The sequence below is a fragment of the Podarcis filfolensis genome, assembly GCF_964270895.1.
Source record: "Podarcis filfolensis genome assembly, chromosome: 2".
Lineage (NCBI taxonomy): Eukaryota > Metazoa > Chordata > Lepidosauria > Squamata > Lacertidae > Podarcis > Podarcis filfolensis.
In genome coordinates this window covers 106,317,773-106,343,456 of record NC_139605.1, presented here as the reverse complement: position 1 = coordinate 106,343,456, position 25,684 = coordinate 106,317,773, and the positions used below count along the sequence as shown (strand labels likewise).

Genomic DNA, 25,684 nt, shown 5'->3' with positions numbered 1-25,684 from the left:
CTTGGAGGAGCAGGTGGGTGGGAGACCTTGTGTTAGAGTAAGGTTTCCCAATCTTGGGTCTCCAGCTGTTGTCGGACTACAACTCCCATCATACCCCAGTGGCCGGGGATGGTGGGAATTGTAGTCCAAAAACAGAGGGAGACCGAAGTTTGGGAAACCCTGTGTTATAGCATGGATGGGACTCTGATTGGAATAAATAGCTTGGCTTCGTTGAGCATCCTTGCCATGAATGTGGCTTCCCTGAATGGTGGCTACATGGAAGGGCCAGATCCTACTTAACTCTTATTAAGCACTATTCCACAATGTGTTCACTCCCTCCATGCAGCAAGAGCAGGATGCCAGCCAAAGATTATTTCCCGGAAGAACAATATGGAAGCCTGTGATTCATTGTGAGTTTGGAGCAAGGAAGTATATTCAACAGGGCAGCCTTGCTTGTACACACATTTATTTGTTTTTAAACAGCTCTCTACTGCTGTTTCTCATTTTTCCCCAACCCTAAATTCTGTTTGCCGCATCTCCCTATCATTTTTTAATGTCCATAATCATATAAAAACCTACTGAAAATTCATCAGTATTTTTGGGTGCCTTTTTCCTCATATGCATGTTTCGGGGGAGTTACTTTGCCCAATTTGCACATTTTTTTGCAAGCAGCCTTTCATAATGCAGTGCATGCGTACATAAATGTTTGTGCACGTGGTTTTTTTTTGGGGGGGGGGACAGCTTTGCAAAATTCAAGTGTGAATTTCAGAAAATAGCTGCATTTCAGCTTGTGTATTCTCTCGGAAAGTGTGAGCTCTTCCCTGTTAGTGAAGATCAAGCCGAGGGTAATGGACACCCCTTGCTCCTTCGTCCTACTTCTGAGTTGGAAAGTTGTGCTAGCAAACTATGGCAGGAATTTGCTGGAGATTTCATGCTTAGGGGCGTTTGTAACCCAGCAGATAATAGAGAAGTTGAAGTCTCCCATTAGTAAAATTTCTTCTTTCCCTGAAACACCTACAGTTTGAGAGGAAAATGTTTTGGGTATCAGTGATACATTTTTTTTCCTTTTCAAGTGCTTTCATCAAGGTGCTTTTATCAAAGTTCTGCCGCCGCCTTCTTCCCCAGCTTATTTCCCAAAGTTATTTTGCTAAAAAGATTGCATTTCTCTTTTTTGTGATACCTTCTTCTCTCAATCCATCAATACCGAGAGCAGGAAAATAAGGGGGGAAAGAGCTGCGAGGGGTAGACCACTTAAATATTTATATCGTTTTTGTGTAAGTGCTTGAAGATTGGGCTTCTGAATTTGCTCTTTCTTTCCTTTTTTTCTCGTCAATTGTTTGTTTTAGGAGACTAAGTGCCGATGCAACCCACACTGAGTTGCGTATGCCTCTTTTCAAATCTCCTCTCTTTAAAATCTTTGTTTGGGTGCCAGAAAATGGCACTGTGAATCAGCCGGGCTGCTTTATCCCCCAGCTTATCTTACTTTAATAGGTAACCCACCCACCCAACACCTAGAAGAAGAACCATCTACTCCCCGCAGCCACTGCACACTTCCCTAACCTTTTCAGTAAGAGCCTGTTGGAATGAATGGAGGTTTCAGAGTGGGCCGCATTGGATTGTCTCTAAAAACCGCCCGGGACTCTTGCTTGTTGCGCACACGCCCTGATACATCGTGTGCTTACTTGGCCGCCACTAGCAGACCCATTAAAACATTACAAAGAGGATGGGTTAGGCAGCAGAGAAAGGATAAACCGGTGCTTATGTCATTCTGAGATAATGTGCACAAAGCACTTTGAACGCTCCAGAGTGCCACGTAAACGCTCTTTTTTTTCTTTTGTGAAGGCTTTTTGCAGAATCAGGGTTTCAGTTCCGCCACAGCACACTTACGAGTGTATGTAAAACTTTTCTCTCTGTGGATGTATAGGAGCAGATCAAGGGAGCCCAACCCAAGGGTGCCAAATATTTTGGGGGGGGGGGGTGTCAGCGTTGCCACACATAATTGATAACGAAACATAGCAGCTGCACAACATTTGAATAGTAATGCCCATCAAATATTTTATTGGGGGAGACCTTTGTAAAGAGACCTCAGCCACGAGGAGTTGGCTTTTATGGAACAGATGCACCCATAGCTGTCAACTTTTCTCTTTTCTTGCGAGGAATCCTATTAGGGATAAGGGAATTTCCCTTAAAAAAGGGGGAAAGTTGACAGCTATGGATGCACCCCATCATCCAGTGTTGGAGAAAGGAAATAGAAAGTGTGTTAGTGCATTATTATTATTATTATTATTATTATTATTATTATTTACATTACACCTTCTTCTCAGACTGGAAAGGCGTCTCAAGCAAGTTAAAACAAGACAGATTTTATTTATTTATTTATTTATTTATACATACAGACATACATACATACATATATACATACATACATACATACATACATACATACATACCCTGCCCATCTGGCTGGGTTTCCCCAGCCACTTTGGGGGGCTTCCAACAGAATATTAAAATACAATAATCTGTTGAACATTAAAAGCTTCCCTAAACAGATAAAAGGAGGTGCAATGTTCCATCATTGTCAGATAGAGAATTCAAACCCCTGTGTTTTTTCTCTCTCACCAAATCCCGCTTCTAGGCTCTGAATTATCTCGGGATTCAACCCACAAAAGAACAGCAAGAAATCCTAAGGCAGCAGCTCCCAAAGGATCCTAAAGGAACAGTGTCTTTTGGAGGTAATGAAGTGAGTTCTAGGAATATGGTAACAGAGAATGCTGCATAAAAAAGCCTTCCTCGCAGTGTTTGGGTGATACTTGGTTTTTGACATTGTGATAGATCAACAGCTAAACATCGCGACATACTGAAATATCACGATGTCTGAAAGAAGGATGGAGCTATGGAGAAGCATTGGCTGGCTTCACGGTTCTTCCGCATCACGATTTTTGCATGGCACACGGCATGATTTGCGATATACAGTGGTACCTCAGGTTAAGTATTTAATTTGTCCCAGAGGTCCGTACTTAACCTGAAACTATTCTTAACCTGAAGCCCCACTTTAGCTAATGGGGCCTCCTGCTGCTGCCGCGCCGCTGGAGCACGATTTCTGTTCTCATCCTGAAGCAAAGTTCTTAACCTGAAGCACTATTTCTGGGTTAGCAGAGTCTGTAACCTGAAGCGTCTGTAACCCGAGGTTACCACTGTATTTGTAGGTCAAAAATTAGGAAACTTTTATCATGATACAGTCATATCTCATGTTACGTCCGCTTCATGTTACATTTGGCTTTGGATTTGGATTTGGATTTGATATCCCGCTTTATCACTACCCTAAGGAGTCTCAAAGCGGCTAACATTCTCCTTTTCCCTTCCTCCCCCACAACAAACACTCTGTGAGGGGAGTGAGGCTGAGAGACTTCAGGGAAGTGTGATTGGCCCAAGGTCACCCAGCAGCTGCATGTGGAGGAGCGGGGAATCGAACCTGGTTCACCAGATTACAAGTCCACTGCTCTTAACCACTACACCACACGCGGCGACCCGGAAGTACCGGAAAGGGTTACTTCTGGGTTTCACCGCATGCGCAGAAGCGCAAAATGACTTCACGCGCATGCGCAGAAGCGGCGATTTGCAACCCGCACGTGTACAGATGCGCCTCTGTGGGTTGCGCTCTTTTCATGTTGCGAACGGGTCTCCGGAACGGATCCCGTTTGCAACCAGAGGTACCACTGTATGGACTTCCTACTGGATTTGGATGATACATCAATATATCTCCCAGCCCTATTCATTACAGTAATAAACAGTGTTTAGGTTTGACCACACAAGGCTCTGCATTGTCATATTGTGGGCTACTCTCACAGTTTGCTTGCTTAGGGCTAGGAGCCAGGGAGCAGAGTCGAACGCAGTGTCAGCACGGCCCCAGCGGCAAGGGAAAGACGCGGAAGGCGCCCCCCCTCCAGCCAGTTGTGGCAGCAGCAGGAGGAGCTGCCAGCACTGAGCTGCCTTGTACCCGGCTCCATGTTCACCCTCAGAACAATGGGGGACGGGTCGGCCCCCTAAAACCCCCCCAAAACATTTGGGGGGCCAAAGTGCCTCCGTCCCTAGTATGTGGAGAAGCGCAACCCATAGTTCACCAACTATTTAACGCAGGCATAGGCAAACTCAGCCCTCTAGATGTTTTGGGACTACAACTCCCATCATCCCTAGCTAACAGGACCAGTGGTCAGGGATGATGGGAGTTATAGTCCCAAAACATCTGGAGGGCCGAGTTTGCCTATGCCTGATTTAATGGGAAACTATGGGTTGTTCCGAAGAGGAAGTAGCTAAATGAGCTCAGTGCCTGTAAGTGAGAGGAGAATGTGTGTGAATCCACAGGTCTCTCATCTAATTCGAGCCTTTTTAGCTAACATAACACTGATGGCAATTAACCTAGCTAACTTGTTAAAAACCCGGCTGTCATTTTGTATGCTTACAGATTTCCCTACGTGCAATTCATAGCTAGTGTTTTACAGGAAATGGGTGATGGGGAGAAACTTGGGGAACATCGAGAAAACATAGCAATTGTTCAACAGGCAGCTAAAAGTTGGGTGCAATCTTGAAATGGCTTCTTTTGCCATTGATCAGACATGTTCATGCTCACTTAGCCTCTGTTTCAGATTTTGTCCAGGTGGCAAGAAACCTATTCTGTTTACAGCTAGATGGGGCAGGTGATGCCCAAGGACAGGCAGCATTTAATGCTCACGAAATTGCCCAGTTACTAGATTCACAGGTAAGTAATGTGTCTGCTATGGAGCTCTGCACATTGATCTGGACTTCGATTATTAATTTATTTAATTATTCATTGAATCCATCCATCTGTTCACTGAATAAATGAATAGATAGTAACAATAATAATTTCTTACTTTTATTTCATACAGCTGTCCTGTATTGTCCTTCTCCTGCTAGTATATTGTTGGGTTTTCTTCCCTTTAGTTTTGTGCCTTTCTAATGGTTGATTTTACGAATTTAATATTGCAAACCCCTGTTCAACCTTGCATTTTAAAATGAAATTGTCTTGTTAGCTTCTTCTAAAAACCATCGGCTATTAAGCAATAACTTAGGGCTTTGATAAACACACACACACAAATATGTTTGAAGGCCAGCTTGTTGAATTCTCTTCTAATTATTCTGCTTCAATTTGTACTTGCTGATTTTGCAAATTAAGTTAATTCATTGGAGTAGCAGGCAAATCTCTTAATAAGACTGGATTAAGTTGGTTTATATTATTATTATTATTATTATTATTATTATTATTATTACTACTACTATTATTACTATTATTATTATTACTATTATTATTATTATTATTATTATTATTATTATTATTGTCTCCACAAAGCAATAACAATAAAAATAGCATCATTTTATATAATCTTAAAGCATTAATGGTTAATGTAGGTGTTATACAATGTAGGTGTTTAAGTATCATCATGGATAAAACTGACCTAATTATTCCAAAATTTCTTTGTTAACAATCCCCGCTCCCCCCCCCCCAATATTTCAATGCATCCAGTTTGTCTCCTGTGATCCTTTGCAAAGAGAGGAATTGGAAGAACTTAAGAAAGAGAGAAGTGAAGCTTTAGAAGAAATATGCAAATTGAAGGTAATAGTTTGCTTTGCTCATCTGAAACAAAATATACTCATCCCTCCAAGTATAGGGTTGCCATACATCTGGAATTTACTGGACATAGCCAGTTAACTGTAAAACGAAACAAGAAACAACAAAAACTCAATAACCTTGCCAAAAAACCTTGCCAACAACTCAATTTTCACTTTTTGAAATATGGCACCCCTATAATGCAAGTACTTTTTGGTTTTTAAAAAGTGGATTTTTAAATGGAATGCATTAAAATAAATTTGAAGGAGCGTAGCAACTGGAGTTTGTGTATTCTTTATACCATGTTGACCCCACTGAGTTAAAATTATTTGGCTTGATTTTGAGAAATAGATGGGATAACTGTTTCTGCTTCTCCAAGGAAGGTCCAACTCAACCATTGTTTATATGTGTGTGTGTGTGTGTGTGTGTGTGCGCGCGCGCGCATATGTATATGAGCCTGCCCCACTTATGGGCTTCAAGTGGCCTACAGTTAGTACAGTGGTACCTCGGGTTACATACGCTTCAGGTTACATACGCTTCAGGTTACAGACTCTGCTAATCCAGAAATAGTATCTTGGGTTAAGAACTTTGCTTCAGGATGAGAACAGAAATCGTGCTCCGGCGGCGCGGCGGCAGTAGGAGGCCCCATTAGCTAGAGTGGTGCTTCAGGTTAAGAACAGTTTCAGGTTAAGAACAGACCTCCGGAACGAATTAAGTACTTAACCTGAGGTACCACTGTAAGTCTTTTCCCTTAGGGACTCTCAGTCTAAGACATTCAAATGGTTTCAGGGGTAAAGGTAAAGGACCCCCTGGACGGTTCAGTCCAGTCAAAGGCGACTATGGGGTTGCGGCGCTCATCTCGCTTTCAGGCCGAGGGAGCTGGTGTTTGTCCACAGACAGCTTTCCAGGTCATGTGGCCAGTATGACTAAACCGCCTCTGGTGCAACGGGACACCGTGATGGAAACCAGAGGGCACGGAAACGCTGTTTACCTTCCTGCTGCAGTGGTGCCTATTTATCTGCTTGCACTGGCGTGCTTTCGAACTGCTAGGTTGGCAGGAGATGGGACAGAGCAACAGGAGCTCACCCCGTTGCGCGGATTCAAACCGCTGACCTTGGGCAAGCCCAAGAGGCTCAGTGGTTTAGACCGCAGTGCCCCCTGCGTCCCTTCAGGAGTAAAAGAGACCATCCAGACCTACAGTGGTATCTCGGGTTAAGAACTTGATTCGTTCCGGAGGTCCGTTCTTGACCTGTTCTGAACCGATGCTACGGGGAACTAGATAGGGGGCCTTCTCAGTTGTGGCCCCCTCCCTGTGGAACACCCTGTGGAACACCCTCCCATCAGATATCAAGGAGATGGTAACTATATAACCTTTAGGCGACATCTGAAGGCAGCCCTGTAGAGTGGTACCTCGGTTAAGTACTTAATTCGTTCCGGAGGTCCGTACTTAACCTGAAACTGTTCTTAACCTGAAGCACCACTTTAGATAATGGGGCCTCCTGCTGCCGCTGCGCCGCTGGAGCACGATTTCTGTTCTCATCCTGAAGCAAAGTTCTTAACCCGAGGTACTGTTTCTGGGTTAGCGGAGTCTGTAACCTGAAGTGTCTGTATCCCGAGGTACCTAAGCTTTAGCAAGGTAGTAGCCTCATATGCTTGCAGACCATAACCCTGAAGGGCACCGCATTGGAGTATTGCTGGGTTACAGTGTGGGACTTGTATCAGGGACTAACTAGCTAACAGCAAACCTAGTGGCTAACCTTTGACCAGATAGTATCTCTTAGCCTAACGTATCTGGCATTACTATTGTGAGAATAAAGGGATGTATGCATATCTGCTTTTTGGGCAAAAGACAGGAAACAAATGTTGGGAAATGCTTTTAAATATCCCCCCAGTTCATCAGGGGCACTTTTTTAAATGGCTCCAAACATCTTTCTAATCCAGAGTTTCCCAAACTTGGGTCTCCATTTGTTTTTGAACTACAACTCCCATCATCTCTAGCTAGCATGACTCAGTGGTCAGGGATGATGGGAAATGTAGTCCAAAAACTGGAGATCCAAGTTGGGGAACCCTGATCTAATCAATTAATCAAACGAAACATTGCAGACCTGCTTTCATCCTGTTTTTATTTTCTCATTGTCTTTAAAGGACTCCTAGCTTTCTAAATGATATCTCTTCCTCCTCCATTTATATGTGTGTGGTTTTTTTTTAAAAAAAAATTACTAACAATTTCAACATAGCAAATTATCAAAACAAATCATTTCCCTTGTTTCTGCCCCATTTTCCCCCTCCCCCTCCCTCCCTCTCTCCCCCCTACGACTTTCCTCAGCTCCTCTCTCTGATTTCTCATCCAATGTTAACTTCTGCATATTATAAAACTGTATACATTCTTATATTATCTATCTTCTATGTTGTCCCTCAATAAATGTGTGTATGTTTATTCAAAACCTGCCAGGGAGTCCAATTCATTTTGTTGTTTTTTTAGATAATTTGTAAAAGGTTCCCATTCTTCTTTGAAGTCACAGTTGTCCTTGTCTTGTAGTTTGCATGTCAATTTTGCCCTCCCTTTATATGTTTTTAATCCAAATCTCACCAATCGGTGGTAAGTTCATCTTTGGTAGCTTGGGAAGTTTGTTTGTTCATTTAATTGTCCATTCCATAAAACTGATTTTCTTTTACGTCGCATGGAGATAAGGTTCCAAGCAATAAGTAAGGTATATATTGCCATTCTTACACGAGTGCTTTTGGAAAAAGAGATTGGGAGGGACAAACCTCTCTTTAAACTGTTACTTATTATAGGCATTCTTTAATTTTCTACTGGCAGAAGGTTTCCTACTCTGTAATTTAGATTTCAGTAGTGCTCTGCCAGCTTCATGGAATAATCACTGTTCCTGTGCGACTGACTGTAGTAAGACTTAATTTGTTCAGTAATAAAAGAACATTTCTGATTATGTCCCTTGGACTCGCCCGCAGGATAGAAGTCTCCGTAGACTTGCACAATAAGTCCTCAGTGCTGGCAACCGCTGTTATTGCTGTTGCTACCTCTGCTACAGCTGAAATGTTTTTAATTTGCTACTACACTGCTTTCCTTTTGATCATTTAGTAGTAGGTCTTCTTGGATTTTGGAGTGTAAGACTTTAGACAGAATTCACAGTCAGCTGTAAAGTCAGGAAGTACAGTCTCTCAGGGATTCATTTCCACTATTTCTGTTGGCAGGGAGAAGAAGAAATGAAATCTCAAAAGGTGCACGGGGGGGGGGGGAGTTTATTGGCTCAGCGCATTTTGTGACATAGTTCCTCAGGGCTGCTGTCAGGGGACTGCCATCGGAACAGGGGAGGGAGGCGGGGGGGAGCTGTTGGGATACAGAGAGCCTCCAAAACTCCTGAGGAGCAGTTGCTCTTCCAGCGGTGGGAAAAGCCACACCTCCAGTGGAGAAGAGAGGGAAGGGGCCAACCAGGTGAGGAAAGGGCTCGAGGATGCTGCCGAGAGCCCCAGCGCCTCGCTGAGCTGGCCAGCTTGCGCAGAGGGGTGAAATGCAAGGAAGGGAGGCAGAGGTTTGAGGTGTCGAAGTTCTTATGTTAGAGGAGAAGCCGGAAGGGGTCACTCCCGGATGCTGCAAGTGACTAAGACGGACATGAACTTTGTAGATCTGCACTGTAAATAGTTTGCACAATAAAACCTGTAAAAGACAGGTCAGAGTCCTGCCTGGTTACTCAAGAGCAACCACCAGCAGCATCTGACAGGTGCTTAGATTATAGGTAAAGGTAAAGGGACCCCTGACCATTAGGTCCAGTTGTGGCCGACTCTGGGGTTGCAGCGCTCATCTCGCTTTATTGGCCGAGGGAGCCGGCGTACAGTTTCCGGGTCATGTGGCCAGCATGACTAAGCCACTTCTGGCGAACCAGAACAGCGCACGGAAACACCGTTTAGCTTCCTGCCGGAGTGGTACCTATTTATCTACTTACACTTTGAGGCATTTTTGAACTGCTAGGTTGGCAGGAGCAGGGACCAAGCAACGGGAGCTCACCCCATTGTGGGGATTCGAACCGCCGACCTTCTGATCGGCAAGTCCTAGGCTCTGTGGTTTAACCCACAGCGCCACCCGCTTAGATTATATATTTGTCTAAAAGAATTTTTGCTCCGCTTTTCAGCTGAAAACAGTCTCACAGAGAGGCTTGCAGTGATCAGAAATACAGTCCCTGACTTTAGGCTTGCAGTCCGAAGGACACGACACAAAAGGAAAAGGGATGGGTGGAGAGGAGAGGAGAGGAGGGAAAATGAAAACTTGATCCCTAGTTCTTTCTTTCAAAGTTCACCAAGCTATTCAGGCCTGACTTCTGCTTCCTCTCCCTTTCATGGCAGTTGTTAGCGAGAAGAAGACGACATTGGCTGATGACACAGCGTTTATGCATCAAAGGCTCCGTGATTAAAAACGTGTTTCACGATGATGTCAAGGGGCCAGTTTTACTGCTTTGAGATGCCATTAAGAGAGGAAAGGGCAATAATTCCCTACTCCCCCCTTTTGTAACAGAACTGGCACCTGTTTATATTTAAGCGACCTGTGCTCGCTGTTTATTCGTGTGACAGCCACATCCATAAATAAAAAAGAGAGAACGTCTAGGCCATGTTTGCAGAAAGAAGGGGAAAGGAAGAGCAGGAAATACTGGCTGCTCCTCTGTGTGGCTGAGAGGAGCACACTAGTTTAATGATTTTTCCTCCCTCCAATTGAAAGCATACAGGTCATCGTCTTCCAACCAATTTAGGTCACCCCTTGGCTTGATTATTTCAGGTGGACCTGTGAAGTAAATAATTGCTATTGATCAGAGGTCTGGACTGACGATCTAAGAGCCTGCAACCCTGACAGTGCTCACAAAGCAACTTAATATCCTGGAGCCAAAGAACTCCTGCTTCTGCAAACACATGCACAACACATAGATATTAATGGGAACGAGTGAAGTGTGTGGTGTTGGCAGCACTGGATTAGTGACCCGGGAAAGCTGGGGTTTGATTTAAATCTGTGCTGAATGTCCTGGGAAACGTGACCCACTCTGGGGTTGCAGCGCTCATCTCGCTTTATTGGCCAAGGGAGCCAGCATACAGCTTCCGGGTCATGTGGCCAGCATGACTAAGCTGCTTCTGGTGAACCAGAGCACCACACGGAAACGCCGTTTACCTTCCCGCCGGAGCGGTACCTATTTATCTACTTGCACTAGCGTGCTTTCGAACTGCTAGGTTGGCAGGAGCAGGGACCGAGCAACGGGAGCTCACCCCGTCCCAGGGATTCGAACCGCCGACCTTCTGATCGTCAAGTCCTAGGCTTTGGTTTAACCCACAGCACCACCCATCTCCCTTTCTGCTCTCTTAGAACTGCGCAATCACAACTGTTGTCACCCCAAGCATGTGAGATGGAAGGAAGAGCTGCTAGATTAGAGGGTTAACTTTCAGGACTGAGTTGCCCCCACTCTTTGTCATTGTAAGAAAGTGGCAAAACCTGCCCTGAGCTGCTTTGTGGGGGTTTGCATAGGACACCCTGATTTCAAAGCAGCAACACAGGTACCCTAACTCAAGCCCGTAAGCAAGAGTCGCTGGCAGCGAGTTGCATCCTCTGTTGCAGGACTGGGCGATGCCTGGTTTTCAACATCGCCATATATATTGCCAGCTAAACATTGCGATTCACTGATAAATCACAATGTCTGAAATAAGGATGGAGCTATGCAGAGGCGTCGGCTGACTTCATGGTTTCCCCCACATTGTGATTTTTGCTTAGCACAGACAGACACATCATGATTCGCAATGCAGTGGTACCTTGGGTTAAGAACTTAATTCGTTCTGGAGGTCTGTTCTTAACCTGAAACCGATCTTAACCTGAAGCACCACTTTAGCTAATGGGGCCTCCTGCTGCCGCTGCGCTGCCGGAGCACGATTTCTGTTCCCATCCTGAAGCAAAGCTCTTAACCCGAGGTACTATTTCTGGGTTAGTGGAGTCTGTAACCTGAAGCGTCTGTAACCCGAGGTACCACTGTATATTGCCAGGTCAAAAACTATGAAACTGAGATCAAGCCATGGACTTCAAACAAGTTTTGGACGATATATTGCCCAGCCCTACCCTGTTGTAGCACCTGGAATTGGTGGTGTTCCAGTCAACACTCAGAATGAAGTCACAATCTGGGGTGGGTGGATGGTGCAGCTAGGAGTGTTCAGGACCAAGGTCTCCCACCCACTCTGTCTGTCTGCCTGTCTTTCTTTCTCTCTATGTGCATAATTACCGTATTTTTCGCTCTGTTGGACGCACCGGACCATAGGACGCACCGGACCATAGGAGGGGGAGAATAGGGGGGGTCTTGTTCTCCCCCTCAGAAACAAGGTGTGTTCAAGGTGCGTTCAAGAGCAGGCCTTGCCGCTGCCCCCCGAGCTTGTGAGGCTGGCGGTGGGGGGAAGCACTGCTTTCCCCCACCGCCAGCCTCAAAGATCCCTGAAGCCTTTGGAGCGCAGTTGCACTCCAAAGGATTGAGGCTTCGGGGGGCATCCTTTGTAGCCTCTGCAGGACGGCGGGGTGCCTTCACCCCATCACCCTGCGGAGGCTTTGTGCAGCCATCCCGAAGTTTGAACAGCGAGACAGAGGGCTGCGCAGCGCCCCGTCTCGCTGTTTTGGCTTCGGGGACAGCAGGCTGCTATCCGCAAGCCTTGGGAGCCCGGCGGAGAGCTGCCCGAAGCCCAGGGTATACAGCGCCACCCTTCCCGGGCTTCGGGCTGCAGGCAGCTATCCGCAAGCCTGCGGAGCCCAGCAGGAGTTCCTGCTGGGCTCCGCAGGCTTGCGGATAGCTTTCTGAAGCCTGCATTCGCTCCATAGGACGCACACACTTTCCCCCTTCATTTTTGGAGGGGGAAAAGTGTGTCTTATAGAGCGAAAAATACGGTACTTCCTTCTGATGATGACTGCCTATAAAATTAGGGTAGTGGGTCACTCTCTCTTGTTGAAGATTCCATAACATGCTGTAGTATTGTTACATGCCCATTGACATGTGGGAGGGTAGGGGTGAATGAAGCTGCTGCTGTGTTTCCTTTGGTCTACAGACAAGCCGTCAGATGATAATAGCTTGCTGCAATTAACTGACACATTGATTTGTCTCTTTGGGATTTAAAATGTTAGCCTTTGTGGTAGAATGTGAGCTCCTGCTATTGCTCTCCAAAACCATTTTTTCTTGTTGTCATCTCAGCTTTTATATGCCTGCCATTGCTATTTTTTTTCCCTAGAAAAAGAGGTTGCTGGAGCTCACCTTGAACGCTTCCCTTTTTCTCTTATAATGGCAATGGCACCCATCTGATTGGTGCCGGAACTGAATGAATTAATGAATTTTATTATTTCGGTTACAGACCAGTTCCAGCCCACATACAATATCAAGGAAGTCATAAAACATGATAGGACACATTTGAATCTACAATTAGGTATAACAGGGACAATACAGATATAGCCACAGTTAAAAAATATATAAATTAAAACTTAGTCACTAACATATAACCTAAAATTATCATTTAAAACCTTAATCATTATGATAGCACAGCTTGTTCCCTAAGTTTTATGGTAATCGCGCAGAATTTGGCTACCCTTAATGTGATCTCAGGATCCTTGTCCTCTACCAGGGATGTTAGACATTGAAGTTCAATAGGTTGATTGTCAGATCTCCATTTGTGTCTCATTCTTTTTTTAAGAGTGCCGGAACTGAGTTCCAGGGAGTTCTGCCTGGGGCAGGGGAAAGCCCTGCCTGCTACCACCCCCCTGTCCCAGGGATGGGAAACCTGTGGTTCTCCAGTTGTCGTTGGACTCCAACTCCCATGATCCCTGACCATTGGCCATGCTGGCTGGGGCTGATGGGAATTGGAGTCCACAGTGTATGGAAGGCGCCGCTGCACCAGGCTTTGGAACGAACCTCAGGACAGATAATAGGAAGTGCTTCTTCACACAGAGTATAGTTAAAGGAGGAGAAGATAGTGATAGCCACAAACATGGCTTTAACAAAGGATTGGACAAATTCATGGAGGATAAGGCTATCAGTGCCTGAGGGCTGTGCTGGCTTTGCTCTACCTCCATGGTCAGAAGTAGTAGTGCTTCTGATTACCAGTTGCTGGAAGCCACAGGAGGGGAGAGTGCACTGGTTCCCTACTTGCTGGTTTTCCACAAGCCAACACCCTGTTCTTTTAAAATATATAAATAAATAAATAATTTTTGTTTTGTTTTGTAATTTAAAATACTCGTTTGACATCCTTAAGATATCAGTGACTTCCTTTCTTCTCTTTCCGTGATTCATTTTACATATCATAAATCCCTGCACATTTTACAAAAACTATGTTGTTGTTGTTGTTGTTTAGTCGTTTAGTCGTGTCCGACTCTTCGTGACCCCCTGGACCAGAGCACGCCAGGCACTCCTGTCTTCCACTGCCTCCCGCAGTTTGGTCAAACTCATGCTGGTAGCTTTGAGAACACTATCCAACCATCTCATCCTCTGTCATCCCCTTCTCCTTGTGCCCTCCATCTTTCCCAACATCAGGGTCTTTTCCAGGGAGTCTTCTCTTCTCATGAGGTGGCCAAAGTATTGGAGCCTCAGCTTCACGATCTGTCCTTCCAGTGAGCACTCAGGGCTGATTTCCTCAAGAATGGAGAGGTTTGATCTTCTTGCAGTCCATGGGACTCTCAAGAGTCTCCTCCAGCACCATAATTCAAAAGCATCAATTCTTTGGCGATCAGCCTTCTTTATGGTCCAGCTCTCACTGCCTTACCGTGGTGAAGGGGCTTGAATAACTCAGAGAAGCTATGAACTATGCTGCGCAGGGCCGCCCAAGATGAACAGGTCATAGTGGAGAGTTTTGACCAAACGTGATCCACCTGGAGCAGGAACCGGCAAGCCACTCCAGTATCCCTGCCAAGAAAACTCCATGGACAAAGGCAACAAAAACTATACCTTTCGCTATTCCGTTATTGCATCCATCAAAACTTATTTACACTGTTGAATTCATCTTAATCCTGCCAGCGTTTTCAGCTGTACACAATTATTTCCTATATATTCAATAAAACATTTTCCAATCTTCTTTAAATGTATGTTGCTCTTGTTCTCTTATTCTATATGTTAAGTCTGCAAGTTGTGCATATTTTGTCAACTTCAGTTGCCATTCTTATTTGGTTGGGACCTCGCTCGTTTTCCATTTTGGGGCTAATGAAACATGGGCCGCAGTAGTGGCATACATAAATCACCTTTTATGGCAGCTGGGGATTTCAGTCTGAATTATCCCCAACAGAAATGACTCTGGGGTTTTTTGGGGGTTTTTTTGGGGGGGAGTACTTTTAAACATTTTTTTCTATTCATTATGGATCATTTCCCTATACTCTTTTACCCTTTTACAAGAATGTTCCCTCAGGCTGGAGCATCCTGTATATATATATATATATCAGTTTCCTACATGCCAGAATCCTGTTCTCACAGTGGTCCACAAGATGCCTGTTGCCCGATCCAACAGGCTCTTACGGTCTTCCATTGAGGAAGCTGTGGCGATCACACACAGGGCCCCCAGACGTTTGATGGTCTATTGACCCTGTGCCGCCACTGCGATTGCTTTTTCCACTGCCACCACCCCGCTTCTCACGGGGACACACAGAGTCCAGTCAGTTGTTAACATAAACAAATAATCAAGTTTATTTTTAAATGCAGGAACAAGCTTATGGTTACAGTTATTTTTTCTTGACAGTTTCTTAATCTTAGTTCCTAACAACTTCAAACTGATTATTCCCAACTATCTATCTGACTACACTTAACAATTCCTCTCACTCTCTCACAATACAACTCTACCAACCCACACCTAAACCTCCCTCTTCCTTCTTCAACCCCCAGACCTCAACCCTCAACTCCCAGACCTCAACCCTCAACTCCCAAACCTCAACTGACTTTCAAAACCTCCCACTCTAACTTTTATTCCCCCCCTTGCATTCTCACTGGCCAATCACATCACACCTATTTTAACCCTTTCCTTATAACCCATCCTAGGAGGCAAACGCCACGTTAGCGAATAAGACTTAATACTGTACATGAGATACGATAGCCACCTTCAGATATCTCAAGGGCTGTCACTCACATGGAAGAGGGAACAACCTTGCTTTCTCCTGCTTTTGTGGGTAGGACTCGAACCAATGGCTTTAAGTTACAAGAAAGGAGATTCTGACTAAACATACGGGAAAAACCTTCTGACAGTAAGAGCTGTTGGGCAGTGGAACGGTCTCCCTCAGGAGGTTGCGGACTCTTCTTCCTTGGAGGTTTTTAAGCAGAGATTGGATGGCCATCTGTCATGGATGCTTTAGCTGAGGTTCCTGTATCTCAGGGGGTTGGACTATAGATGACCCTTAGGGTCCTTTCCAGTGCTACAATTCTTTGATTCTATTATTCTAGATCATAGCTGGCCAATGCCTTCATTCTGAAAGGCCACTCTCTTATTAGTAGTATTTTATTTATTAGTTTTATATACCACCTTTCATCAAAAGATCTCAGGGCAGTTCACATAATTAAATACAGGGTAATAACAAGTAAGAGAGCCAGTGTGGTGTAGTGGTTAAGAGAGGTAGACTTGTAATCTGGTGAACCGGGTTCGCGTCTCCGCTCCTCCACATGCAGCTGCTGGGTGACCTTGGGCTAGTCACGCTTCTCTGAAGTCTCTCAGCCCCACTCACCTCACAGAGTGTTTTGTAGGGACATGGGTGGCGCTATGGGTTAAACCACAGAGCCTACGACTTGCCGATCAGAAGGTAGGTGGTTCGAATCCCCGCAACGGGGTAAGCTCCCATTGCTCGGTCCCAGCTCCTGCCCACCTAGCAGTTCGAAAGCACGTCAAAGTGCAAGTAAATAAATAGGTACCACTCCGGCGGGAAGGTAAACGGCGTTTCTGTGTGCTGCTCTGGTTCGCCAGAAGCGGCTTAGTCATGCTGGCCGCATGACCCAGAAGCTGTACGCTGCCTCCCTCGGCCAATAAAGCGAGATGAGCGCCACAACCCCAGAGTTGGTCATGACTAGACCTAATGGTCAGGGGTCCTTTACCTTTAATAACAAGTAAATAATCAAAGCAGCAAAATGATAACCCCCACTCTGTTATCTTGGAAGCAGTGGTAGAGATTGTCTTGCCCTCCCTCCTGGGTGTTCTGACTCTGCAATAAAACTGGCAAAAACTCAGTAAGAACTTCAGAGATTTGGCTCAAATATGCTCTGGTAGCAGTGGCGTAGCGTGGGTTGTCAGCACCCGGGGCAAGGCAAGTAATTTGCGCCCCCTAATCCGTGGATTTGTGCACCCTAACCCTAACCCCCAGATGTTGCGCCCGGTGCGCCCGCCCCCCCTGCACCCCCCACGCTACGCCACTGTCTGGTAGTATGAGGTCAGCAGTCTGGGACAACAAAGGAGCAAATCTGCTTTCTAAAAGGTCCTCATTGGTCCCCTTAAGAGACAGACCAGTAGAAGTTCTTTATTTCTGATACTTCAAATGAGATAGAAATATAGAGAGAAATGCTGCTTTTCCTTAAAAGTAAAACACTTGAGCAGTTTTGGGTTAAAACGTAAGAGGGTTAAATAGAGAGCTGTTTTGGGGAGGGGCGGCTGCAGAATCTGCCAGTACAGTGGTGCCCCGCAAGTCGAATGCCTCGCTAAACGAAAAACCCGCAAGACGAAAGGGTTTTCCGATTTTTTAGCGGCTTCGCAAGACGAATTTCCCTATGGGAAATCTCCGGGGACAGCGGGGAAGCGCAGCGCGCCTTCTCCTCTGTTCCCGGACCTGTCCTGAAGGCTTGCGGTGGGAGGTCCGGGAACAGAGGAGAAGGCGTGCAGCGCTTCTCCTCTGTTCCCGGGGCTTGCGGTGGGAGGAGGGTTTTTCCTCCCCACCGCCAACATTCAGAACAGCATTCTGAATGTTGGCGGTGGGGAGGAAAGCCCTTCTCCCACCGCAAGCCTTCAGGACAGGTCCGGGAACAGAGGAGAAGGCGCGGGGAACTCCTGCAGGGCTCCCCAAGCTGCGAATGTCTGCCCCGCGTGAGGGGCGCTCTGAAGCAGAGCGCCCCTCGCACGGGGCAGCAGGCTGCTATCCGCAGCTTGGAGAGCCCTGCGGGGAACTCCTGCAGGGCTCCCCAAGCTGCCAATGTCTGCCCCGCGTGAGGGGCGCTCTGCTTAGGAACGCATTAATTGATTTTCAATGCATTCCTATGGGAAACCGTGCTTCGCAAGACGAAAAACTCGCAAGAAGAAAAAACTTGCGGAACGAATTAATTTCGTCTTGCGAGGCACCACTGTATACAATGTCTTTTTTGGGGAGTGTTCTGTACGTTCTTCGAATCTCAACCAAATCGCACAACCAGAAATAATGGCAAAAAAAGGAGTTCAGGGTGGCTAAGATAAGGAAATGTTTCGAAGAGAGATTGCCAAGGAACTCTGTGAGATCCTACAAGATCACTTACCTATAAACCGATGGAGAGAGAGAAAAGGGCATCCAGTTTATTGAGAAAGAAGAGGCGACACAGAGGATATGCTTGTATAAAATGAGCCTGCACACCATATTGAACTCTGTGAATGAACTCTATAAGGGAATGCCTGTTCAACTCAAATCGTTGGCTGGCAGCTGCTTGTGGAGTTCACTGCAGCAACAAGTGACGCTCATGATGACATTCGGATTTCCTTCATTCAAAGAGCCTTGGAATTCTTACTGCTTAACTAACGCTTCTCTCTTTTGCATTGACAGGAAGAGTTGGCCGAATCCGAACATAGGAGAAAACAGCTGGCCGAAGAGCTGCAAACTGCCAAACAAGTAAGTGAAACCGTCCGTCAAGTCAGGGTTGTTGCGGAATTTTCCTTTTTCTTCCTGGGGGTGGGGGGGGGGGCACCAGCGATGTGACAGTGGCAACCGTGATTTCTTTTCCTCCTTGCGGTTCTCAGTTCAGTGCTTCCCCAGCTGCTACAGAGAGCTGTGGCTCCTTTGCTTCAGGATGAGAACAGAAACCGTGCTCCAGCGGCACAGCAGCAGCGGGAGGCCCCATTAGCTAAAGTGGTGCTTCAGGTTAAGAACAGTTTCAGGTTAAGAACGGACCTCCAGAACGAATTAAGTACTTAACCCGAGGTACCACTGTATTTTGATTTCAATTTGCAAGTTTTTCACCATGCATCAACATCTTTCCACTTGCTTTTCTTTGGGATACCGAAATGCAGGGGAGGGGAGGGTCCCTATACTTTTCAATAGCAGCATGTGACCCTCCCATTCATCCTACTATGAGAGGTCTGAGCTTTGTCTTCCTTTTCTGAATCTGGAAACCCTGTTCCCCCACACCCACCGTCCATCTCTTCTTAACTCTGAGCCGTCGTGCTGCTTACCTCCTATTATGCTATGGTATCTACACTGCCGGGACGTGGGTAAACCACAGAGCCTAGGGCTTGCCGATCAGAAGGTCGGCGGTTCGAATCCCCATGACGGGGTGAGCTCCCGTTGCTTGGTCCCTGCTCCTGCCAATCTAGCAGTTCGAAAGCACATCAAAGTTCAAGTAGATAAATAGGTACCGTTCCGGTGGGAAGGTAAACGGCGTTTCCGTGTGCTGCTCTGGTTTGCCAGAAGCAGCTTAGTCATGCTGGCCACATGACCCGGAAGCTGTACGCCAGCTCCCTCGGCCAATAAAGCGAGATGAGTGCCGCAACCCCAGAGTCGGCCACGACTGGACCTAATGGTCAGGGGTCCCTTTAACTTTACCTTTATCTATACTGCCATGCTAAACCAGTAATCCTCTGCTGGTTTATTCTCTTTATGAGATCTTCAAAAAATATTTTGTTTTAAATTGCCCTTGAAACAAGATCCTGAAAAATCCTCAGTTGCAAATTCACATGTTGCTGCTCCTCCTGATTATATCTATATAATTTTTAATTAATTTTTCTGTTTTACAATTTAATGTACTCCTTTATACATCCTTAAGATATCAGTGACTTCCCTTCTTCTCTTTCCATGGTTCATTTTACATACCGTAAATCCCTGCATATTTTACAAAAACTAAACCATTCAATATTCCATTATTACAACCATCAAAACTTATTTACATTGTTGACGTTATCTTAATGCTGCCAGTGTTTTCAGCTGTGCAGTTATTTCCCATATATTCAATAAACGTTTTCCAATCTTCTTTAAACATATGTGCTTCTTGTTCTCTTATTCTATGTTAAGTCTGCAAGCTGTGCATATTCCATCAGCTTAAGTTGCCATTCTTCTTTGGTTGGGACCTCGCTCATTTTCCATTTTGGGGCTAACAAAACACAGGCCGCAGTAGTGGCATACATAAATAACATTTTTTGACACCTGGGAATATCCTTCTGTAATATCCCCAACAGAAAGGACTCAAGGTTTTTTGGAAAGGTACTTTAAAACATTTTTTTCCCATTCATTATGGATCATTTCCCAATACTCTATTACCCTTTTACAAGTCCAATTCTGTTTATGAGATCTTAAAAAAAAGAACCAACTTGAAAAGATCCTGAAAAATCCTCAGTTCCGAATTCACATGTTGCTGTTACTCCTGATTTTCAATAAATACCACAAGTGGGGCTTGCTTGTGATATTTTTGGGTCAAGCCTGTAGGTTCTTGCTGAGAATTCCTGGAGTGTTGTGCAGTCATGCCAGGTGTAAACAGGAATGTTTCTGAAACTCTCAGGCAGGCCTTCCCCCCCTTTTTTTTCACTAGGCAAGTGGCCGGGGAGCAAGGTTGGAGCCAAAGGGCGTAACGAAAGCATGGCTAGATGTGCCAGCATCTGGCTGATTCATGTTTCTGCCCACGCATGTTTTCAAAGGGTGAGCCCATGGCACGCTTTCCGCCAATGCAGTTTTCAGCATTGCAACATGCTGTGCGTAAGGGACTTGCCAGCTGCTTTTCAAGACTGATTAGATCATGGGTGGCCAACACTGTTGAACTACAGCTCCCTGTATCCCTGGCCACGCAGACTGGGGCTGATGGGAGCCGGAGTCTAACAACAGGAGATGTTGGCTAAATCCCAAACCCTTCTATTTATTAAAGAAGAAGAAGAGTTTGGATTTGATATCCCGCTTTATCACTACCCGAAGGAGTCTCAAAGCGGCTAACATTCTCCTTTCTCTTCCTCCCCCACAACAAACACCCTGTGAGGTGAGTGGGGCTGAGAGACTTCAGAGAAGTGTGACTGGCCCAAGGTCACCCAGCAGCTGCATGTGGAGGAGCGGAGACGCAAACCAGGTTCACCAGATTACGAGTCCACCGCTCTTAACCACTACACCACACTGGCTCTCAGTAGAGATTCGTTTTTAATTGCATCTTCAGAAACAGTTTTGCTTCATTGCCCCCACCCCATAAAGTTGGTGTGGTTTTTTTTAATATTTGGGGGTTTTCCCCCTACAGGAAGCCAAGGCATCGGTGGAGGAGGCGAGAGGCCTGCGTAGCAGAATCCATCTTGCAGAAGCTGCGCAAAAGCAAGCTAGCGGCATGGAATTGGACTACGAGGAAGTAATCCACCTGCTTGAGGTCGAAATTGCTGATCTGAGGGCTCAGCTCGGAGATCATTGTGGTCAAAATAAAGTAAGCACCTCGGGAGCAGCTCGGAGAGTTGCCATGGTTTTTCCTCGCTGTTGTCATGTATCCCGTCTTTCATTTTCCTTCCTTTTGTTCTCCTAAAGTAGGTCACTGTTTGTCTTGTATTATTCAATAGATTGTGTTGTGGAGGCAGCAGAGGGAGGGCGAAACAAAAGCTATGAACTCGCTTTTCTTCGGAGAACTCTTTTTAGTCGGGGAAAACTTGAGCCACAACCTTGCTTGGGTGGTCGCTGGCCAATGTGACGCAGCTCAAGGTTAATTATTGTGGAGCCCACAATTTGCTGGGATTTCACATTTGTTTCCCTATTAACTAATATGTTGCATAAAAGCGTTATGGTTTAAGAGTTAAGTTATTCTATCAGTGTTTAATGGCTTTATAATGATTATTTTTCTATGTTCTTAGCCGTTTTTATCTGTAAGCCTCCTTGAGTTTCTGTCAGGGGAAAAGGTGGGGTATAAATAAATACAGAATAATAAATATAGAACAATATTTCAGTTTAAGAGCGTGTTCCAAGACATGGAAAACCAGGGCTGCAATCCCATAGCCACTTAATGGAGTCAGCCTGAACAGTGGTGTAGCGTGGGTTGCCAGGGCTGTGCAGAAGGGATGGGCGGGAGGGAAACAGAGTACGCACGCATGTTAAATTGCCAAACAGTGTCTGTGTCACCCAGGAGATCCTGGCTGCAGAAATAAGAAAAGAATAGTCTTTCGTTGTTTGGAGAGGTCACTTATTGGTTCTTATGGAGAAACTGTTTTCAACAGAGCCCAGCAAGGGAAGCGCAAGTTAATACAAGGCAGCACCACTGAGCCTGAATGAACTCTGTAAGACATATACAAGAATTGTGCTCTAAAGTTTCTAGGCACCTTCAACTATGGAACCAGCATTCTTTTCCACCTTGTCATTTAGGTTAGCGTAGGTGCAGGTTTGTAATAATAGATTTGCTGTATCCAGTGGTCTTTCCTTATCCTGAAAGACCCACACATAGCTGGAAGACACATAACTATCAATTCCCATTTGTATAACTCTGAAAGATACGGATACCTTGTATGTCCTGAATTTTGAACCCAGTAGCCTTTAGCTGCCAGCTTTCAAAGCGTGAGCAGGTACCACAAATATGCCCGCTTTCCCTTGCAGTAAATCATTCTGAATAAAGAACCAAGGTCACGGGCCCTCTGCTATGGCCAGAACAGACTCCGCTAGGAAATGCCACAATTGAGATGATGCAGAAGTTCTGGCGTGTTCACCCATGTAAATGCCCACTAGATGATGAATCTGTGGCTCTCCTGATGTTCTTGGACCGATGCCCTGACCAGGGTTGCTTGAGCTAATGGGAGTCCAGCAATATCTGGAAGGACACATGTCCTCATGTTGTTGTTGTTGTTTAGTCATTTAGTCGTGTCCGACTCTTCGTGACCCTATGGACCAGAGCACGCCAGGCACTCCTGTCTTCCACTGCCTCCCGCAGTTTGGTCAGATTCATGCTGGTAGCTTCAAGAACACTGTCCAACCATCTCGTCCTCTGCCATCCCCTTCTCCTTGTGCCCTCCATCTTTCCCAACATCAGGGTCTTTTCCAGGGAGTCTTCTCTTCTCATGAGGTGGCCAAAGTATTGGAGTCTCAGCTTCAGGATCTGTTCTTCCAGTGAGCAATCAGGGCTTATTTCCTTAAGAATGGAGAGGTTTGATCTTCTTGCAATCCATGGGACTCTCAAGAGTCTCCTCCAGCACCAGAATTAAAAAGCATCGATTGTTTGGCAATCAGCCTTCTTTATGGTCCAGCTCTCACTTCCATACATCACTACTGGCCCCTTCATGGATCACTGCCTTGCTGTGATGAAGGGGCTTGAATAACTCAGAGAAGCTATGAACTATGCCAAGCAGGGCACCCAAGACGGACAGGTCATAGTGGAGAGTTTTGACCAAACGTGATCCACCTGGAGTAGGAACCGGCAAGCCACTCCAGTATCCCTGCCAAGAAAACTCCATGGACAAAGACAACAGGCATGTCCTCATACCTTGCACTAAATGCTATAGCCATCACGGGATAACTATGCACGTACCAATGCACGAAATGCAGTCTTCTCGGAGACAAGGCAGAACCAGTCATGCCTTTTGCAGGCTGACCCGAAATACACTTACTCATTGTGTGGCATGTCAAAAGCTGCATTTCCATGCACACGAGCAAGTTCCTAAGCACGACTTGTTACATGGATGCATATGACTTAGCAGAGCACGTTGATCTGCTTATTCTTTATGGTAAACAGTCCAGGAATCAAGCCTTTTGCTCTCTGCAAAATTTTCAGGTTGTTGTTTTTCTAATGCCCGTTTTAAACTGGGATTGTGTGGAGCTGAAGTGCTGATTTTCTTTCCCAGCACTCGGCTGATATTTACAAGGTTTATGGTGCTATGCAATATTCAGCTTACGATGGAGGCAAATGAATTATTCCCAACATTCACCACAATCCTGTGCAGGAGAAAAAGACAACAGCAGAATTCAGTGTCCCTGAGATGTATCAAGGCATCTCATTACATAAAACTCTGGTTTGACAACTATATCTCAGCTTGAAGATACTTTTCTCCAGATCGTTTACCAAAGCTCGATCTGAGCATTTCCCAGAAATGATATAATACCCATTTTACTTTTTTTAAAGACACCCATCAAATTGACTTTTTTTTGTTATCCAGACCAATACAACCCACAGCTGGGCCAGATTATTTAGTGAGCCCCATCCTCTTCACAAACTGCCCACGCAACATGATTACCTTGACTTCCTCTTTGATTCACGGACTTATTTGTTTTCGGCATGCAGAGTACTGAAGGGAGCCACTTGCTGAAAAACTGACCTGGCCACAGAGAAGGGAATCTAATTTCTGCTCAGTTACAAGGCCAGCTCAGTGCATGTTTGGGCTGTCAGTGGTGATTTGGGCTCTTTGAGACTCAGGTCTTCCTGCCTAGTAAAGGTGCTTGTGGCGTTTGCCTCCTAGGTGGGTTATAAGGAAAGGGTTAAATGAGTGTGAAGTGATTGGCCAGTGAGAACTCAAGGGGAGGAGTTAGAGTTGAGAGTGGAGTTGTGTGGAAGTCAGTTGAGAGTTGGGAGTTGGAGAAGGAAGAGGGTGGATAAGTCTGTGGGTTGGTCGAGTTGTGTTGTGAGAGAGTGAGAGGAACTGTTAGGTGGAGTCAGATAGTTAGTTGGGATAATCAGTTTGGAGTTGTTAGGAACGAATAGGTCAGTAAAGTAACTAAGATTAAGAAACTGACAAGAAAATTTAACTGAAACCTTAAACTTGTTCATGTTTATAAAAATAAACTTGATTATGTGTTAATGTTAACAACTGTCTGGACTCCGTGTATACCCGTGAGAAACGGGTTGGTGGCAGCGAAGAGGCAATCACAGTGGTGGCACAGGGATCAGCAGACCGTAAAACGTCCGGGGACCCTGTGTGATCGCCACAGTGCTTATTTAGAAAAGTTGCTTTTTGCTCTAACCAACCAAAAAAACTGAAGTCAGATCTGAATGAACAGCTAGCCCAAATCTAGTTTCAAAGAGCAAATCTGAATGGCTCTTGTGTTTTGCAAATCTGCCCCTTTTTTAGTACATGGGTGGCCATCTCCAGGGGCAGAGGAAGGGGCGTGCTGTGGGTGCAGGTCACCCTGGGTGTCACCACTGAGGGAGGTGACAAAATGCTGGGTGACACTCACTGCGGGGCCTGCAGCACGCCCAAGCCATGCACCTCTCTTGGGAGAGACGCGGTGGTAGGGGTGCGCGCAGGCTCCACACTGCCGAAATGGTCTGCCCGCTGCCTCTCCCCCCAGCTGTAGGGTGGCTAAGTGGGAGGAGGCGGGCAGACTCTGGAGGCCCCACGGTGCGCCCCGCCCCTGGGCGCGCCACCCCAGGCGCCTGAGCGGCTTCCCCCGCCGCTGGCCATCTCTTAGCCCAGAGTTTGAATTTGCACCAAGGCAGTTTTAAACCTCTCTCTGGGTAGCTGTGTCAATTTTTAATCAAGGTCTAATGAAAGGTTTAGGGACACGGGTGGCGCTGTGGGTTAAACCACAGAGTCTAGGACTTGCCAATCAGAAGGTCGGCAGTTCAAATCCCTGCGACGGGGTGAGCTCCCGTTGCTGGGTCCCTGCTCCTGCCAACCTAGCAGTTCGAAAGCACATCAAAGTGCAAGTAGATAAATAGGTACCACTGCAGCGGGAAGGTAAACGGCATTTCCGTGCGCTCTGGCACTCATCACAGTGTCCTGTTGCACCAGAAGCGGTTTAGTCATGCTGGCCACATGACCCGGAAAGCTCTCTGTGAACCGCTAGGTACCGCTCCAGCGGGAAGGTAAACGGTGTTTCCGTGCGCTGCTCTGGTTCGCCAGAAGCGGCTTAGTCATGCTGGCCACATGACCCAGAAGCTGTACGCCGGCTCCCTCGGCCAATAAAGCGAGATGAGCGCCGCAACCCCAAAGTCGGCCACGACTGGA

The 25,684-nt window shown here is 46.0% G+C and overlaps 1 protein-coding gene across 2 annotated transcripts in view; it reads left to right on the top strand.

Annotated features, from left to right (window-relative positions):
- Positions 1-25,684, top strand: part of STXBP4 (syntaxin binding protein 4) — a 151,652-nt gene that overhangs the window by 32,566 nt on the left and 93,402 nt on the right. For both annotated transcript variants that reach the window (XM_083598760.1, XM_083598761.1), the window contains exons 9-13: positions 2,615-2,711; positions 4,623-4,735; positions 5,519-5,608; positions 18,357-18,422; positions 21,019-21,195. In XM_083598760.1, the coding sequence (XP_083454886.1) occupies positions 2,615-2,711; positions 4,623-4,735; positions 5,519-5,608; positions 18,357-18,422; positions 21,019-21,195 (543 nt within the window). The remainder of the gene's footprint in view (positions 1-2,614; positions 2,712-4,622; positions 4,736-5,518; positions 5,609-18,356; positions 18,423-21,018; positions 21,196-25,684) is intronic.